Source organism: Phaseolus vulgaris, chromosome 8 (assembly GCF_051622355.1).
Source record: "Phaseolus vulgaris cultivar YP4 chromosome 8, ASM5162235v1, whole genome shotgun sequence".
NCBI lineage: Eukaryota > Viridiplantae > Streptophyta > Magnoliopsida > Fabales > Fabaceae > Phaseolus > Phaseolus vulgaris.
This window is the reverse complement of record NC_143505.1, coordinates 4,761,278-4,780,896: the sequence shown is the minus strand read 5'-3', so window position 1 is coordinate 4,780,896 and position 19,619 is coordinate 4,761,278. Positions and strand designations below refer to the sequence as shown.

The 19,619-nt window shown below is 32.1% G+C and overlaps 1 protein-coding gene across 2 annotated transcripts; it reads left to right on the top strand.

Moving 5' to 3' along the window:
- The first annotated feature begins 4,949 nt into the window (after positions 1-4,949).
- Positions 4,950-14,066, top strand: LCAT3 (lecithin:cholesterol acyltransferase 3). 2 transcript variants are annotated; one of them, XR_016514716.1, is made up of 12 exons: positions 4,950-5,231; positions 5,317-5,408; positions 5,505-5,632; positions 6,312-6,447; positions 6,551-6,602; positions 7,684-7,784; positions 7,869-8,251; positions 8,348-8,527; positions 9,484-9,641; positions 10,069-10,123; positions 13,326-13,379; positions 13,628-14,066. XR_016514716.1 is itself a non-coding variant. In XM_068628498.2 (11 exons), the coding sequence occupies exons 1-11, from the start codon at positions 5,027-5,029 to the stop codon at positions 13,805-13,807; spliced, it is 1,341 nt and encodes a 446-aa protein (XP_068484599.1). In that variant the 5' UTR covers positions 4,950-5,026; the 3' UTR covers positions 13,808-14,066. The 2 variants fall into 2 exon arrangements, 1 of the variants encoding a protein (XP_068484599.1); XM_068628498.2 differs by lacking the exon at positions 7,869-8,251.
- Positions 14,067-19,619: the final 5,553 nt, after the last annotated feature.

The following is a 19,619-nucleotide window of genomic DNA, read 5'->3' as shown; positions in this document are numbered from 1 at the left end:
CGGATAGTACTTATAAAAGATATTCTGACATTAAGTGAGATTTTGGTCTTCGATATACTTAGTGCTCTCAGTACTTAACAATGATGGTTGGATATGAAGCCAGAACAAATTGGGTTGGGTTGACTAGGCAGGATGAGCTTAATCATTGTGTCCCCTTTATAATCTCTATTTAAAGAGATCATTGTTGTCCATGTGGATGTAGGTTGCAGTTGGCGACCGAACCACGCTAAATCTTGTGTCGTTGTTTATTTTTCTGCAGTTGATTCATGATTGTGTATTGTTTTCGCGTGCGTTTTTCCCATCAAGTGGTATCAGAGCTTTGGTTCGTTTACACACTAGAGATCCAAAGTTAGGGTTTCCAGAGGCGGCAGAAGCGTCCCAAGGCTTAGGGTTTCATGGCGGTGCAAGGAAGAGGCTCCCATATCTGCTTCATGACGGTGGTGACCAGCGACGGTGGTGGTGCGGAGCACTAGTGCATTGGGGACTGCGACCAGGTCTGTTGGTGACTGATTTTGGGTGGTGCAATTTTTGTGGTCTTGATTTAAAAAAAAAAAGATTGTCAAAGATCTGAAATTAGTTGTACCGAGTATCTCGACTAGTTGTTTGAGATGGTAGAAAATAGAAAGTTCCGAATTGAAAATTCGATGGTACAAATTTCAGTGAGTTGAAAATGCAAATTGAGGATTTGCGAGTTCAGTTACTAAGCACATCAATATGATCTTAGCCAGACTTGCGTCAGTGGGCATTAAGTTCGATGATGAAGTTCAAGCTTTACTACTGTTATTATCTTTGCCTGACAATTGGTCCGGAACTATTACAGTAGTTACCAGTTCAGCGGGATCTGATGGATTTACTTTTGAGAAGATTCGTTATCTCGTTTTTGGCGAGGACGTCAGAAGAAGGAGTTATGGGGAATTATCTAGTGAATCGCTATATGTCATCAGAGGTAAGAAAAATATCAGAGATAGTGGGAGCAATAATAAAAGAAGGAGTCAGTCAAAGACTCGGGATTGCTCAAGTGTAACATGTTGGAACAAGGAGGTGGGGCATTTCAGGAATCAATGTCCAAATGATAAATAAGTCAACATTGCAGAAGACTTCGCGGACGAGGACCTTTTAGTCTGTTGCGCGGATAGCACTGTGGATTCCTGGGTCATGGATTCTGAAGCATTGCAGAATCTAGTTATTGAGGACTTTGGAAAGGTAAGACTAGCGGACAACACTCTTGATGTTACGGGCATGGGTGACATAGTGTTGAAGACACTAGTTGGACGAACAGGAACATGAAGTGACCATCCCAGTTCATAAGATAAACAAAGTCCGATTCACAAAATCTCGTGGGCAGAAGAGGGTTGTCTTTACAAGAGAGAAACCCAGAGCCACATGTCAGATTCAGGATGAACGAGCATGGAAAGGTTCAGGTAGACCAATCAGAGGTACTTATGGCAGTGGGAGAACGTGTCATGCTTCAGCTGAGGTTCCTAGACGACAGTGGGTTAGGAGAACTAGTATTCCAGCGGTTGAAACTTCTTCAGAAAAATTCTTGTTGAATATGGAGAGTGTTTATTCTCAGGTTGTTCCAGGATTCGACAGTTCTTGTAAGTGGGAGTCGATAGGAACAGAGAATGGGTCAGTGACTGACGTGTTGAAACTCAGGGAAGTTTTAACGAAGTCATTAAAATGATTAAGAAGGCCGGTGGCAACTAGAGGTGGAACATTTAGTTCCGTCAACAGATTACAGAAGTACATGTACACAGTTCCGTCGACAGATTACAGAAGTACATGTACACAGTTGAAGCGCATGTGAACATTGTTCCGTGACTTCAAGTGGGAGATTGTTGGGTATGAAGTCAATACCAATTGAATTGGGCTAACAAAACACCATGTACATAGTTGAAGCGCAGATGAACATTGTTTCGTGGCTTCAAGTGGGAGATTGTTGGGCATGAAGCCATGACCAATTGGGTTAGGCTAACTAGGCACCATATTTAGTGGGTGAGCTTAATCATTGTGTCCCTTTTATAATCTTTATTTAAAGAGATAATTTGGTGTGCAACAAGATAGAATGAAAACCTAATAGTTACCCGTGTGGATGCAGGTTGCAGTTGGGGACTGAACCACAATTAAATCTTTTGTTTTTTTTTATCATGATTAAAAGTGTATTACCTAATACTTGAATTATTCTGTCGATCCGTACTTAATTCTAACTGTCATAACATGTTAATTAAAGAATATATTTTATTAGAAATCTAAAGTGTGAAATAATGTGTAGGCATTGGGCCAGCAAAGGTATATAGTTAAGGGATATACCATTTAGAATTTTATAGATGCCTTGAACATGTAGGTATCGTATAAGGATTTTCTACAACTCTTGAGACAAAACACGTGGCTGCATTTCTTTTTCAATTTTGTCTGTTAGGAATGCACGTGTCTACCTATTTAATTGTTTCTTGCTAGAAAAGCAATATCTTATCTTATAATTTTATATTTATTTCTCTCATATTTTCCTACCTTTAGTTTTTTTAATTAATTTATTATTTGCCTCCTCAATTTGACACTATTTTCCTTCTGACTTTGCCATTTTGTTTTTCGTACAAAACCTCCCACATTTTATTTCGTCACTTACACATTCAGTAAATAGCTGAGTTCTTTAAATATATTGTTAATAACTCAATTCTTAACTATATAAATAAAAAAAAACTTCATTGGAAGAAAAGAAACTTACTTCAATGATCTTTACTTTTCAACAGAAAAATAAATTAAGCTCCTTATAAAATATTTATAGTTATATGTTTTATTTTTTAGAAACTATACCCAGATTTTAGTTTTAAAAAGTACCTTCTAAGAAAATAGTTTTGGAGTAAAACCTTTCACTATCTAGGATATTCTTTATGTAAAAAAAAAAAACAAACCTTTATACACCTATTTTGAGATGAGAAGTATATTCAGAATACTGCAACGAATTGAGTAACCAATACTCATATGCTTCATCGGTAAAGTGATGTGTAAGTAACAAAAATGTAATAGTGTTTTTGTTGTTTTTTTTTTCCTTCATTTTTATCTTTGTGAGTATTTCAAGTTAGTAATTGTTCTCGCATTAGAGTTGGACCTAGAGAATTATTCTATCTCCTTATATCGGTTGATCGTATTGTTTTTCAGCTTTCTAGCAAACTCTTTGCTCTTTCTTCTTAGTCTGGTTTTCGGTCTTCTCATAATCTAAACTTTGAAGATACATGTTAAAGGCACTACGACGTTCAAGTGAATAAAGATGTTCAATACTCGATTTTCAGTTAATTGTACATGATGACGTATGATTCTAGAAATATGTGTTATTTATATTATTTTTGGTAAATTTTAACAAGTTTAATTCATCATATATTAAATAATTTGATTTAAATGTATTGAATTTTGAATTTTAAAAATCATGTACTACTTATCAAGAAATATGGAAAGAAATTGCCTGGGAAGAACAAAGAAAATGTGCTAAACACACTTTTGGAAAAAATGTACGTGATTGGTTGTGTTCAAAAGAAAAAATTTGATGATTTCGTAAACGTAACTCCTATAAAGGAGTACATGGGAATTTTCAAAAAAATAGTACATTTGTACAATTTATACAATGTGTTAAATATTGATCTAAATAATATATCATGTCAAATTATTATTTAAATATAGTTAGAATTCAACTTTATTTTGTTTTTATTTAAAAAACAAATGAAAACTAATTTTAAAATGAAACAAAAATCTGAATTGCTACAATAAACTATATTATTCAGATAATTATTTGACAAATGTTAGTTAAATATATATTTGATATAATACGGTATCGGAAGTATCCTATTTCAATCAAAGTTTCGATACACTTGAAACATGTGAAGTGTTGAAATTCAATAATGTATTGTTGGTAAAATGAATGTCACATAAAATGTGGGTGAAAATACTTAAATTTATTCTTCAAGAATTTAGTAATGATATAAAACTAATTTGATAAAAAAAAAACTGATATTATTCCATTTGGCGAATGATTTATTAGGCATAAATGTTAGGGACTAGAGTTGTAAATTCAGAGCCTCAACAATACGCCAAAGCAAATAAACCAAAGAAGGAGGATGCAGATGCAAAATGGATATCCAGATGGCGTACATTGCACACACGCAGAGGATAAAGCCGAAAATTCTAGAATCCAATGAAATATATTTCCAAAATGGACAACAAAACCTTTTAATTTAATTTTAATAATTTTTTATTTATTTTGCAGATTATTTTATTATTTGAAGTATCAGTTTATATTTATAATAGTAATTAAGGAGGAAGCTTTTATAAGAGAAAAAAAAATTTAATTACCTTTTTCGTCGTTATATTTATAGTCAATAGTCAATTTGGTATGGTGGATTTTAAAAAATTTAATTTGGTCCCTAAATTTTTTAAAATGTATTCAAAATGGTCATTTTTGTTAAATATCACTAAACGACGTTAAGTGGTATTTATGTGATAGACACGTGTAAGTTACGTGGATTGTGCTTACATTACTTTGGTGAATACTGAATTAGGGTTTAGGTTACTCAAATTGGGGATTTCGAAATCAGACCGTGGTGTCCTAAATCAAAAATTCGAAATCCCCAATTTGAATAACCTAAATCCTAATTCAGTATTCACTAAAGTAATGTAAGCACAATCCATGTAACTTACACGTGTCTGCCACATAAGCACCACTTAATATCGTTTGGTGATATTTACCAGAAAAAACCATTTTGAATACATTTTAAAAAACTTAGGGATCAAATTGAATTTTTTAAAAACCACGGTATCAAATTGACTATTAACTATAAATATATACGAAAAAAATAATTAAAAAAACAAAAAGTATATATTTTGGCTCCACCAAGCAGTAACCAAAATTAATAATAATTTTATTATTTATTTATTCATCCCTACACTAATAAATAAATGGTGCGTGCTCGCTCACTGGTTGTTGATGAAACTCACTCACCAGCTTCACTGAGAAGAAGAAGAAGAAGACGAAGCCATGCGTTTTTGCCCGTGCTTTGGATCCGACGAGGTGAGGGCGATCGCCGATCGCGACCCGGTTCTGCTGGTTTCGGGTATGGGCGGCTCCATTGTGAATTCCAAGCCCAAGACATTCGGGTTCACCACTCGGGTTTGGGTCAGGCTTCTGCTCGCTGACATGGAGTTCCGGAAGAAGATTTGGTCTCTTTACAATCCCAAAACAGGTCTACCTCTACTTCTTCTCTTTCCACCATTTATGAGTTTTCGGTTAAGTCGTTGTTGGTCTCGCAAATTGACGCCAACTCTCAGGCTACTGTGAAACGTTGGACAAGAAGTCTAAGCTTGTGGTCCCTGACGATGATCACGGTCTCTATGCGATCGATATTTTGGATCCTTCGTGGGTGAGTCACTGGTTATAGATGCTTTTACTCGTAATTATTTAGTTCTCTGGTGTGTTCTTGTGGTTGAGTGTTTGTTTCTCTTGTGTTGTGCGGCAGTTTACGAAGTGTGTGCATTTGACGGAGGTGTATCATTTTCACGACATGATTGAGATGCTTGTTGGATGCGGTTACGAGAAGGGAACCACGCTGTTTGGGTTCGGATATGATTTCCGCCAAAGCAATAGGTAATGCAATGAACTATGAACGTCGTTTCCTGAATTTTTCAGACTCTAATAGGAGAAAACATATAAATCAAGCGAACTTGGCATGTTCCATGACTTCAAGTCAACTTATGAATTGTTTGGATAAATTTTTCCATAAACACTTACCTGATAGGAAAATAGGAAATGAACTTCTTCTTTAAGTTAAAACTAGTCTTAGAATTTTATTTGGATTTAGGATTTAATTCGATCCTACCAAATTGACTTGTAAGATAAACTTTGTCTCCACTTATCTACTTTAATTTGACCTTATCCGTGAGATCTAAACAGTCATCCTTGAGGTTGCAATTAAGGTGATTTTCCAATAATTAGCTTATGTTTAAGTTAAAAAGTAGCTTTTGGTTTTGGCGAAACTAATAGGAGAAAAGTTTTACAAATTAGTTTATGGATAAGTTAATTTTAATTTTTGGAGAAAATCATTTCATTTTTTTTCTTTTTATTAGAGAAATTTACCCAAACAGGTCCTTATGCCCTAGTTTTATCGAATATGTCTCATTTAAATTTTCAAAACGTCCACTCACATAAGTTGATTTCAATTTACAATAGAAGTTCCTTTCATTTTACTGTCTTGTTTTTTTCTGCTATAAATGCTTATGGAGGAGTTTAGGGTCTAACTTCACACTATGTATGTTGTTGATGGTAGGATTGACAAGTCAATGGAAGGTCTTAAACATAAGTTGGAGACTGCTCACAAAGCTTCGGGTGGAAGAAAAGTCAATTTAGTTTCACATTCCATGGGAGGAATTATGATTTCGTGTTTCATGTCGCTTCACAGAGATGTGTGTATAATTTTTCTCAATGACCTCTTAAAATGCCTGTATTGTAACTATAGAGAGGGAACTTATATTGTAACTACTGGTTGTTTTCATTGTTCCTTGGCAGGTGTTTACGAAATATGTGAATAAGTGGATTTGCTTGGCTTGTCCTTTCCAAGGTGATTCCTTTGTCGTCGCATGTTTTCCTTTCGTTTGGCCTATCTGTTATTTTCAGTAATCAGCAGTCAATTGTATTGGACTATGATAGGAAATTTAAAAACATTAGGTTTGCTTTATATAAACTTGCTCTTGACTATAGCATATATTGAGTTTCTGAGAGAGAAGTTTCTGTAATCAATGAAAATGAATTCACTCCCCAAGAATTTGAGTTACCTCAGATTTATATATATAATTGGTGACACTAGCTTCTAACAGAAAGAAAGTACTGACAGAATCTAACGAACTCTAGGTTAGTTAGAGAATTCAACTGTCAAAGAAGCTACTAAATTACTACTGTATAAGTAAAGTATACTTGTGGAGTAAAACTATGCTTCAATACCCCTGCAAGCTCCTGAGGGGTGAGAAACATGCTAATCAACCACTCTGAGCTTGGACTGAAGAGCACAAAACCAAAAGGGAGAGAGAGCTTTAGTGAGAATATCTGCACATTGATACACATGAACGGATTGGTACCAACAAAATTCTCATGAATGAAAAATAGATCCAACACCAATGATATAGTCAATGTGAAACTCATAAGATGAATTTGAAATAAATTCTTAACAGCGTGTAATTTATGGACAACCTGCTATTCTACCAATTTGTGAAACTACTTAATACTAATTGTCTACTCTTTGTACTCAAATGGATATTTTCACCTCATTGATTTGATTAGCAAGGGCCCCATTAAAATCCATAATTTTATGTGTCTGTTCTTTATGAGGAACTTGATTTTTTTCTGACATTTTCCATGCACTGGAGTGAAATAAATACCGAGCCATTATTGTCTTCCAACATTAGTTACTAAGAGAAACAAATGTCTTTTCTTGTCGAACTTTTTTAACCTATGGACCCTACTAAAAATATATTGATGTGATGAAAGTGTTAGAAAAATGTGCAACTATGAATATGTCGAACCATTGCCAGTGCTCTGCATCACAATTGTAAAAAACTTAAGATACTTTTCATTTATACGCATCTGTTTCCATTTTCCCAGATGTCTTAACCATCCATGCTTGAATATGAATTCCACATGAACAGGAGCCCCAGGGTGCATCAATGATTCTTTATTAACTGGATTAGAGTTTGTTGATGGCTTTCAAAGCTACTTTTTTGTGAAAAGGTGGACTATGCATCAATTGGTAAATTCTTGTTCCCAATTAATTAATTCAGTCACCATCTTTGAATGAATTTTGACCATTGGGAAAATAATTTTCCAAGGACAGATTTCCATTGTATTTTCAAAAGTTTAAATCATGGTCTCATTGCAAAGGAAGGGGGCATGGTCCAGTTCAAATGAACTGCCTTTTCAAAGGAACGAGTTGGATGGTGACTTAGCTTTGAATCCCTTTGGAACTAGTGGATATGAGCTACATTAAGGACAGAATGGCCGAGGGGTGCTGGAGTTGTTTTCTGCTATGAAGCTTCTAATGGCTTAGCCCACTCCCCATGTATAACTTCCACACATTCTCTGAGAGTTTCTCACTACAATTAACCATTCTAACTTAGCTATTGAAGGCCCCACTTTGTTGAACCTCTCTGGCACCCATTACAGTGATTCATCGATGTCTGCAGCTCATATCTATTGGTTCTTGAGATCCAAAGCCTGGTCGAAGTCCAATTCATTCCTTTAAACAGTCACAATTTTCTTATTCTCTGTAATATGCTGTAAAACCACTAACTTTTTTGGAATCTTACACATTAGCTAGTGGAGTGTCCATCAGTCTATGAAATGTTGGCAAATCCATCTTATGAATGGAAAAAGCAGCCAGAAATTCTAGTCTGGCGAAAGCATACAAAGGACGGGGAGAATAACAGCAATTTGGAATCTTATGGACCAACCCAGAGTATATCTTTATTTGAAGAAGCACTGAGGCATAATGAGGTAATCTATTTGAACTTTTCTTTAGGTTGATGAATGTAAGATATGTGGGCATATATGCTTTTTAAAATGTTCAAGGATTTATATGATGAAGCTTTGATTTTTCTTGTATGATTGCCAAGTAATTTGTTGGCATATATTAATATTCTGTTTATGGTTAGACTTGTTGTATTCTTGAGGGTTTTTTTTTCATGTTTCTTCTTCTTGTATCCTTTTTCTGGTTTGGAGGATAACTTGTTCTCCCTTAGTTTTAGTTATCCATTTCTTTGTATATATCTTTTTTCTGTAAGAAATCAATATTTCAAATTATATCATCCATGATTACACTTTTTTTTTAAATGTAAAAGAAATGTTATTAATGGAATATTAGTGATAACTAAATCTGATTAATAGATATATTACTGCATCCATTATTAAGGTGTTTTTGGCCTAATGGCTAACTCCTTTGCGTTGCATGTCAAGTTCTCGAGTTAAGCCCCTAACCATTTGTGGCATGGCACTTCATGAGCTGAGCTGCTATGCCACACCAACTTATACTGGTTGACCCACCTAGGCTCTACAGTGTGTTTGACAGTTTCTGAAAAAACCAGCTGACATGCATATTCTTTTACCAGTTATGACCAATTGTGGTTATTAGATAAGAGTTGAACAGACCTTGGATGAGTTCCGGGGTCAATCAGGAAAACTGGTTGTTTTGATCTGGTCCTGTTCTGAGGACTCTGGCTGTAGCTCAGGTAACCTCTCCTTGAAGGAAGATCTGAAGTCAGCATGATGTTTTTCGCTTAGTAAGCTAATTAAATGTCATTATGCAAATTTTATCTCTAATGCCAAGAAAGAAATGATCGTGTTAGTCATGAAAACCATACAAGTTGTTATCTTTCCTTTTCTAATACAAAAAATGATTTCTCATCCAATTTTCCTTTTACTTGTACAAAGGACTTATGTTGTTATTTTTGCAGCTAAGTTATAATGGGAAAACGATATCGCTGCCCTTTAACTTTGATATCCTAGACTGGGCTATTAAAACACGACAACTTACCGCAAATGCTACACTGCCAGATGGAGTCAGCTTCTATAACATTTATGGGACATCATTGGACACCCCTTTTGATGTTTGGTATGTGATTAAATTGTTGTTGGAAAATAGTACATCTATAATCCAGAAGCATTAATTTAGATTTTTGTTTTTTTGACTGAAGCGTTAATTTAGGTTGAGAGATAAGAAAATTGGTAGAAATTGGATCACCTTGATATTGGAATGTTTATCCTCCCTACAACTTTGATCTGAATTTACGAAGCCCCATAACCAGTTTCTTATATTTTCCCATTATCTGGACTTCTTTTTATTATTGAAGTTTAAAACCCTTTTTCATAATTTTGGTCTACATAAGAAGGGGAATCTTATCATTAGCATTTGAGCTTGATAAAAAAGAAGGATAATCTTATCCTCATGAGAGTTTAGATGCAATTTACACTTCTAGATGTTCAAAGGTTTCTATACTATGTTTGCTTATGACATGTCCTGATTTTCGGGCTTAATGCAGTTATGGTTCGGAAGATTCTCCAATTGAGGACTTATCCGAAATTTGCCACACAATGGTGAGTCACTTAAATCTCTTACATGCCAAAGAGGAAGACCGCTAATGAGACTCTTCTATCTTCAATCTTCAATCTTTAAAAATAGTTCATTGATTCTGCATCGTTTTATTATATCTTTACTGAGAGACTAGTATTTGCCACAATCCTAAATTTTAGACCAGAAAATCCTGAATTCTAAATTTAAACATAAATCAATTCTTGCTCTTGGGAATTAGGGCTTCCTCTACAGACTGAATAGAAAACTATTAACAAGAACATTATTATTTTCTTCTAAAAAATCAAATCTTCAAATGATTGCAGATCTACTTTTATTGAAAATTAATAACTCATTACTCATGAGTGATCTCTTTGGTGCCCCTATGATGGACCATTTGAGGTATACAAAGGGAAAAATTGGGAATATAGATAATCACCATACCTACTACAGAAGGTATAAAGATGTGAAGTTTGAGTTTTACGAAAACAACCTTCATATAAATTACTTAAAAAATAAACTTATCTTGGTATATCCTATTCATATTATCACTACCTAATTAAATTATTCAAATTTAATTTCTTATACAAATAAACCTAAATTAATTGATTATAATCTCAATCCCGTGCAAATTATAAATAATCAATCAACATTATCGATAAAAGTTTAAAAATGCCAAATTAAAATCAATTTGTTTCTAAATTAAGTTTTCCTTACAATAATCTAAGTTTAAAAGCATTTTTCAATTTCAATCAAATCCTAATTAATAAAGTAAACGGTGATCAAACTAATACTAGTACTGAGTGTATATAATAACAATATAATTGGAATAAATTTTTTATATATTTAAAATGAGGTGTTTACATGAGTTTAAGTCATGTTACATCCAAGCCTAACAAAAAGGGAAATTAATCACCAATATTTTAATTAGAGAGTAATTTCTTATGATCAATAGTTGATCTGTGATGAATTTAGGATCTTGTTTACCCATAAAAAGTTATATAAAACATCTCTCTAGGTCTTAATCTATAAGAATCATAATGGGCTAAGTTCACGACTTATCTTTGCTGTTCTCCCTTAAGCGACCAACATTCTGAATTAAACAACCAACATTCTCACTTAAACAACCAACATTCTCACTTATCTCACTTAACTTTGACTAGTGATCTCTCTCTTCTGCACTTTTATTTTTAGGTAACATTCCTTATTTCTTGAACCAACTATCCTAACTAATTAACTAAAGGGTATTCATCCCTTAGCCAACCAATCTGTGGCTGCTGAAATAAAGTCCCATTAGTTTTCCAACTGATTGAAGCATGGTGACCAATCTAACCAAACTTCCGCTGAAAATAAATTTAAATTGTCCTGGGACAGAAGCAAATATGCGAGTGCCTCCATTCATTCTTCTCTATTTCTCTGTTTCCTCCCGAGGCATTTTTGGCCATGAAACATAGTGTTTCATGTTGCAGCTGAAGGTTATCAAGGTCATCCACCTTAGTCTGCTGGGTGATCCACCAGCATCTCACACCTGAAACATATGTTGCACAATATATTGAATGGGGAGGATGATAGCTACTCAATCAGGCTGGACAAGAGCATGGAGGAGGGTGGATCAGAATGCGGTGAAGTAAAGGGTCGTTCTTGCCTCTTGGACATTTAAAGGTGGATTTACCCACCTTTGATGGGAAGGTGAAAGGGGACATAACTTGAAGTGTAACAGTTGAGTGTGATGTTGACCCATTGCAACTCTTTTAAAGAAGGTTCAGTGATCAGGTACCACAACCCTTGAGATGGATAAGCACCCATGCATTTGGGGAACTCTCCCTTAGAAGCTAGATGTCAAAGGGGGAGAACTAAGCTGATTAAATATTTCAACAAGCATCATACCTTATTCAATGTGAGACTTTGTTCCGTGTATGGCTGCAGAAGTCTTAGAGGATAGATAAAATTCTGATGCTATGGTCTGAAAGCATATAAAAAATTACATTGTCTGTTGGGAAGTTTACAGTAAGCCAAAGTATGAAGGGGTTGGAAATTCATGTAAAAAAACATTGGGTATTCCCATGGAACTAGCTACGAATGTTGACTAAGATTTAGATCAAAATGGTTAGGGTGCCAACCCACGATGATCAGTGACTTTATTCTCAGGGATATACTTCTTGAAAACCGTTGATTTCTTTGGGATTTGTCATTGTCTCGTATAAAATTCAAGGAGCACAGTTAAATGGGGAATGTTCCTTTCTTAGGGTTCTTTTTGCCTCCATAATCTATCCTTTATACACAGTTCCCCTTAAGTTCTTATTAAAGGTCCTCACATTTCTTGTAATTTTCACTGTGATAGGGAAACTAGTCAATTAAAGTCCGTTATTCTTTTACTTGATTTTAGTCATTTTGTCCTTGCATGTCCTTTTTTCTGAGTTTCCAGTTCATCATGGTCATAATAATTGAAGCTTCCTTTTGACAAGCTCTGGGATGTCCAAGACTTTATGAGATCTAATCTGTTTTGGCAATGCTATATAATAACAGGCTTAGTACAAGTGACATGTTGCTAATTTATATACTTCGGGCAGCCCTGGCTCCTTATGTCCTTACCTGTAGATACTTGAAAAGAGAAGAACTCAATATTATCGGATTATGATTCTTTACAAGCTCAAAGCCATATTTATAAAATTAAACTTGTTAAAGGAAAGATGGAAACTATGAACAAGATAGACTTATTAAGGGAAAGATGGAAGCTAGGAATAGGCTAAACCTACTAAGGGAAAGATGGAATTATAAATAGGCTCAACCTACGAACGAAAGACGGAAAATACAATATTTCCTGTAATAATTACAAAATATAATATGAATATATAGAGAGATACTCTCATAAATTAGTGCCTATTTACAGCACAACTTTAGTTTCCTTTTTTTTTTTTTGCTTTTAAGGGTTTTGATAAAAATAAGGAGGCTATGATTCCGGCTGCTGCTTTTGTAGTTCCTTCAATATATTTAGTTGGAGAGAAATGTGCATATTTCCCTTGCATTGTTTTAATTAATTCATGTTAGTTTCAAGGGAATATAACTGGTGTGAAAGATATTAAATTGTTTTTACTTACTTTATGCCATTTTGACACTGTATTTTCTTTTTCTTTTTGTTCCTAGGATATAATTCTCTCATTTCTTGCTAATAATACGTTGTTGTGTGTGCATGCATGTATTAAGAAATTTTCTCCTCTATGTTTTCAGCCACAATATTCTTATGTCGATGGAGATGGAACAGTTCCTACTGAATCTGCGAAGGTACTCTCTCCGATCTTTCTGTATTCTGTAGAACACTTACCTGTAGCCATATTGAAATTTTTTGTAAACTGCTTTGAGCAGAGCTGTAATGCTAAACCAGATAGATATGCGTATGGAAGTAGTCCAAAGAGAAGGGCATTTATTTGAACTATGTGATGCTCTCATTATATATTACTTCCAAATTTATCTTCTGATAGCAATTACTTAACAGTATTAATTTGTGGAGTTCTTGTCTTTTCGTATTACAGGGTGATGGACTGAAAGCCACAGAAAGGGTGGGAGTTGCTGCTTCTCATCGTGGAATATTACGAGATGAAACAGTATTTCAACTTATTAAAAAATGGTTGGATGTTGAGCCAATGGTTAGTAAGCAATCTAAAACATCTAAAGTTGCAGATGCTGATCCAATCGTGCATATGGCTCTATAACTTGTTACTTTCGTTCCTCATTTACCAAATGAAAATGCCATTCCTTGCTTCTAAGAAAAAGGAAAAGAAGCTTAAGAGAGACCTAAAGTACGGGTCTTAGTGCAATAAATAATTTGGTGCATGTTCGGGTAATCTAAATTGCCTAGCTATATTGTAACTTCATTGTAATTTTCACTGTAAACTTTAGGGTAAGTGACCCATTTGATTCTTAATGTGACATGTTATCTATTTAATTATTGAAAAAACAATATTTATTCTAGTACTGTGTATGTAAAAAATAATGCAAATTACGTTTTTTGTTAAGTTTTTTGAGATTATTGTGTCATTAAAATATAATGGCATGGAAGTATGATATTATGGAGCAATTTGATTTTTTTTTTTACATTTAAGGATTAAATTAAAATTTTAACTTTTTCAAGAATTAAATTGACAGTCATATATTCAAAGACGAATTTGATAATTTATTTTAGATTTTATTATTGGGCTGTGTACTATATTTAGTGGTTAGAAAGCTAATTGAATCTAATCATATCCATTCCCTCAACATGCTAAAATGCTAATTTTACTTTTTTGAAATAAAAAAGTAAAACTTAACATGTTAAAAATAAAAGGAATTAAAAAGGACTTAATTGAAATATTAAGTTCATAGTTTAACAAAATAACTAAGGTTGTTTCTCCTGCATCCCAACAAATGACTTTCTTCACCCTATCATTCTTCGAAAAGATTATTTTATCCCTTTTAAAATAACTTTCGAATTATTTTTTTCAGAATACTTTCTAGAACACCTTTAATTAATTTTGGATTTATTATTCTGAAAATTAAAAAAATGTGTTCGGAAAAAGATATTTTGGAATGATGTTTTATATTTTTTATTTTAGAAAGATATTTTGCTTACAGAATCTCTATTCCAAAATATTTTTTGTTTATGGAATCCTTATTTTAGAATCATCCAAAATTATCAAAGATAATTGTGGTATTGCATATAGAATGTAGAGGTGCAGGAAGAAAAATATATGGATACAGGAAGAAATACCCAATAACGGCTGCTTCTTCCTGCACCTCCATACCTTCTTCTCTCACCCCCAGATTTTTGTATTTCCAAAACTACCCCTCTGTAATATTCTGGATTACATAATCCGGAAATCATTTTTTAAATTTGTAATTAGCTTCCGGATTATATAATCCAGAAGTCTTTTTTCAGATGCATGATTACTTTTTGGATTACATAATCCGGAAGTCTTTTTTAACTTCTGGATTATGTAATCCGGAAGTCTTTTTTCAAATGTCTTTCCGGATTACATAATCCGGAAGTTATTCTATGGGGGTGGCACAAGAAGGATAAAAATGTATTTTCATGTTGTGTATGGAGGTGTCAGAAGAAGATATGGAGGTGCAGGAAGAAACAGTCCCCTTTATTTTATGGTGTCTTTAGAAGAGAAAGATAATTAATCCGTTCTATTTAGGAAATTACTTCTTGCACCCACCTGATGTTTTTGAACCTGCATCCAATGCCTCATCTAAAATGATAAAAATATTATTTTTACTTTTAAAATGTGGATCAAAATAATTCTGAATTTGATATTCCAAAATATATTTCTAGATTTTGATTTCCAAAATACTTATCTAAATTCTGGAATCCCTATCTTAAAATATGTTTTTAAAATAATTTTTTTATTTCAAATTATTTTTCCAGAATATGATTTTGGTTTTCCAATTTATTTCTGGAACAAAAAAAACTATTTCAGAATGTATTTTTTAATTTCATATTTTTAATTCCAAAATAAAAAATAATTTTAAAAATTCAAAAGTTGATTAAATACATGTCAAAAATCATCCGAAGCAGGAATCGATTGCCCTATTCGAAAGTTTGATGGATCAATATGCAACCTAAAATCCCTAAAACACTTTTAAACTATTTGAAGGCAAAAAGGTTATACTACTCTACACTTCCCTTTGCTGCTGTGAGACTAATTATTTTCTTTCATGGGAGAACATTTTTCTTACTGCAACCCATAACTTATTCTCTTATTCTTATAATATATAAAACACCAACATATATTTATCATAATATCTAACTCGAAACTATAATATAGAATACATGAGATATTTAAATTATATAATTCAAAATTATTTAAAATAACCATATTTTAGTATTATGTCATTAAAAATTATATTTTAAATAATTTAATCTCAATTTTTAAACCATGTTTTTTATTATACAGTCCGAAATATTTTTCCAAATTATCTAATTTAAAATATTGTTTTTTTACTTAGTTTGAAATTCAAATCACATAATTTTTTATTATATTATATAATTATATTATGAATTATGTAATCCTAATTTGGATTTCTACGATCCAATATTTTATTTCAAATTACGTAATTTGAATATTTTATATTAGATAATTAAAAATATATTCTTGATAAATTATAATAATGACATATTGATCTTTATTTTTTACATTAAGAAGTTGGAAGAAGAAAGTGTGAATACAAAGGAAGAAATGGTTTAAAAAATGTTTTTTTTCTACCTCAAGTTACTCTACTTAGGTATGATAAAGTGAATCGAATTTGACAAGTCGATTCATCATCATTTAGGTGAGGCGGATCAATCTTTTGAATTTGTCAGTCTGAATTTGTTTGATCTATCTAATCTGCCAACCCGGTGGACTACAAGCGGAGCGGGACGGGTCAGCCCACCAACCCATCCTTCTATATTTTTGGCACTTTTAGGGTGTGTTTGGATTAAGGAGAGGATGTGTGAGGATTTGATGGAGTGAATATGTAAATGTGAGAAAAATGTGTGAAAAAAGTGAGGTTGTTTTGATTGAAGTATGTTAGAGAGAATATGTGAGGAAAATTTATGGGAGTTTGTGAATGATGTGATGACTGTGAGAGAATTTTAAATTTTTTTAAAGGTGTAAAATATTATTTTACAAATTTACCCTTATCTATTAAAAAAATTTAATAATGAAATGAGTTATTTTTGTTTAAAAATAAACAACTTTCACATATTAATAGATTTAAAAATTATACTTAGAAAATAAATATGTATTAAATGTAAAATAAGTATAATTTAAAAAATATGTATTCAATAAATTAAATAAAAACAGAACTTCAAGTAATTTATTAAAATATTAAACATGTACTATAAAATTTAAAAATAAATCATATCTTATATAAAAAAAAAAAATTATTTTCTAATATTAAAAACCATGTAGTATTGAAAAATAAAAAAAAGTATAATGTAATTAACAATATAAAAGAATTTCATAATAAACTATTATAAAATAAATTATAACTCATAAACATAATAATTATACACAAAATATATTAATATAAACACAACAACAAATTAAATAAAAAGAGAACATCAAGTAATTTTTTAAAATATTAAATATATACTATAAAATTGGAAAATAAATCACATCTTATATAAATAAAAAATACTTTTTTTAATATTAAAAAACCTTACCGTAATAAAAAATAAAAAATACCACAAACAGTATAATAAAATAAATGAGATTAAATTTGAAAATAACATATGCTGACTTGATTTTTCCTCTACATCTTTGCATTTGGCAGAAAAAGAATATTTACCGTTCACAGATATATTCTCTCTTTCTCTTCCCCGTAAAACCCTAGATCCAAATATCCTCTCACTTCTTTGTTTGTGAACTGTACATCCACAAAAACAAACAGGTCCTAAAGAGAATATCATTCTTTTGGAATTAAAGTTAGTGATGATCAATATTTTATATAAAAATTTATTTACAATAATTTTGTATACATAATTTGATTTATTAAAGTAGTGTTGATATTTACTTTATTTGCTAGACATTAAACCTTTTTTATTAGAATATTAAGGTTTGATTCAATTTTATTGCTCTTCATTGCATTTTTATTGTCCAAAAAGTGATATCAATTACTATAACAAAAGAATATATCTAAAACAAACAAAAAAATTATAAAAAAAAATAAAATTGAAAAGTAGTGAATCTGACTGACCCATCCTATGACGGGGTGAGTTAACAATTTTAGCCTGTATAACCTTGACGAACCAACCTATCTTGTCCTGCTTTTGCCAGGCTAGTGATGGGTCAAGTCAAAACAGGGCGGGTTGGCCGTTTGTCACCCCTTCCATTCATTATAATATGCAATTGAATTTGGTCCCACGTAACTATATGTTCCAAGTTTAGTCTTTCATAACCAAATACTTTCTTATTGCACTTTTATAGATGTAGAAAAAAATCCAAATTTTCTATTTATTAAAAATATTTTGAAATTCACTTATTCATTATAGATTCTACAATCCAAAATTCAAAAGTATATTCTTGCATTATATAAGTGAAAAAAATCCAAATTATCTATTTATTAGAAATATTTTGGAATTCACTTATTCATAATATATTTCCAAATTGCGTAGCATGAAAATTTGGAATGTATTTTCATGGCCAGACATACATCCCACCAAACTGTTTTGGAGATCCCACATCGACTAGAGATAAGGACATTTCATAATATATAAATTGGTGCAAACCTCACTCCATTGAGCCGGTTTTATGGGGTTGAGTTAGACTTAAAGTCCACTTCATAATATGGTAACAGAGCCATTTTCGAGCCTATCCTAGCGAGTATTTGTTGGGCCTATCGTGTCACCCGCTATCGGGCCGCTATCGGACCACCCAAAATATATAGTCCCACGCACGAGCAAGGACATTTCATAATATATAAATGGGTGCAAACCTCACCCCATTGAGCCGGTTTTATGGGGTTGAGTTAGGCTTAAAGTCCACTTCATAATACTGTTCAATTTCAAAATATATTTCTAAATTCCACATTCCAAAATTTTAAAGCATGAATTTTTTTTAAACTTTCCTAACACGTCATGGAAGTGTAGAAAGAAACTATAATAATAGAGGAAAAATAACCTTAACTTTGGGGTGCTTTTTTATTTATTAAAATATCTCAAAAAAATAGCTTTTTTAAAGTATCTTAAATATACAACATTAATTTTTTTCATGGAGTATTTTAACAAAACCAAAACTATAATTTTCAGGGTTAATTATTAAAAAAAGTACAAGTGGAGAAATTTATGTTTAAATGGATGGGACTCAAGCCTTGTCTATTTTCCCGAACTACAAAATAACTTAAAAGATAGTATTATCCATTCGACATGTACTTCGAGTTCAAGTTTGCAGAGCAAATAAATTAATATGATCGTTTCATCCACCTTAAACCATCCAATCACTTAAAAAGCATTCTATAGAACTACCTTAACCAATATATATTTCATGATGTTGTTAACAAAGATATAGAAATTTCATCCATATTTTCTATATTCCAAGGAAGATTCCTCTAGAGAAGTTAGCCAAGTTAAAAAAAAATGATTATTTAATACTTAAAATCACACATGGAAACTACAGTAAAAATTTGTAATGTCAGCTAAAATATTGTCAAATAGGCTATAACTTATTTTTTTATTAAAAAAAATATGAATATAAAAAGGTATTTCAACCATATACAAGCAAAATAAATACACAAAAATACACATAGGAGGGATGATTCACTCAAGCTAAATACACAAAAATACACCTCATTTTTCTTATCACTACAACTTTTTTTGTACAACACAAAAACATATGTGATTCCTATTGTTTCCAAAAAATATATATAAATAATGTCCTACCCTGATATAAATCATACACCCAAAGTACATTATGATATTCAAATATTTATAGACTTAAGTTCATTGATCTTGTGATAATCTATTTGAATGTACATGTTTTTCATGGTAATTGATTGATGCAA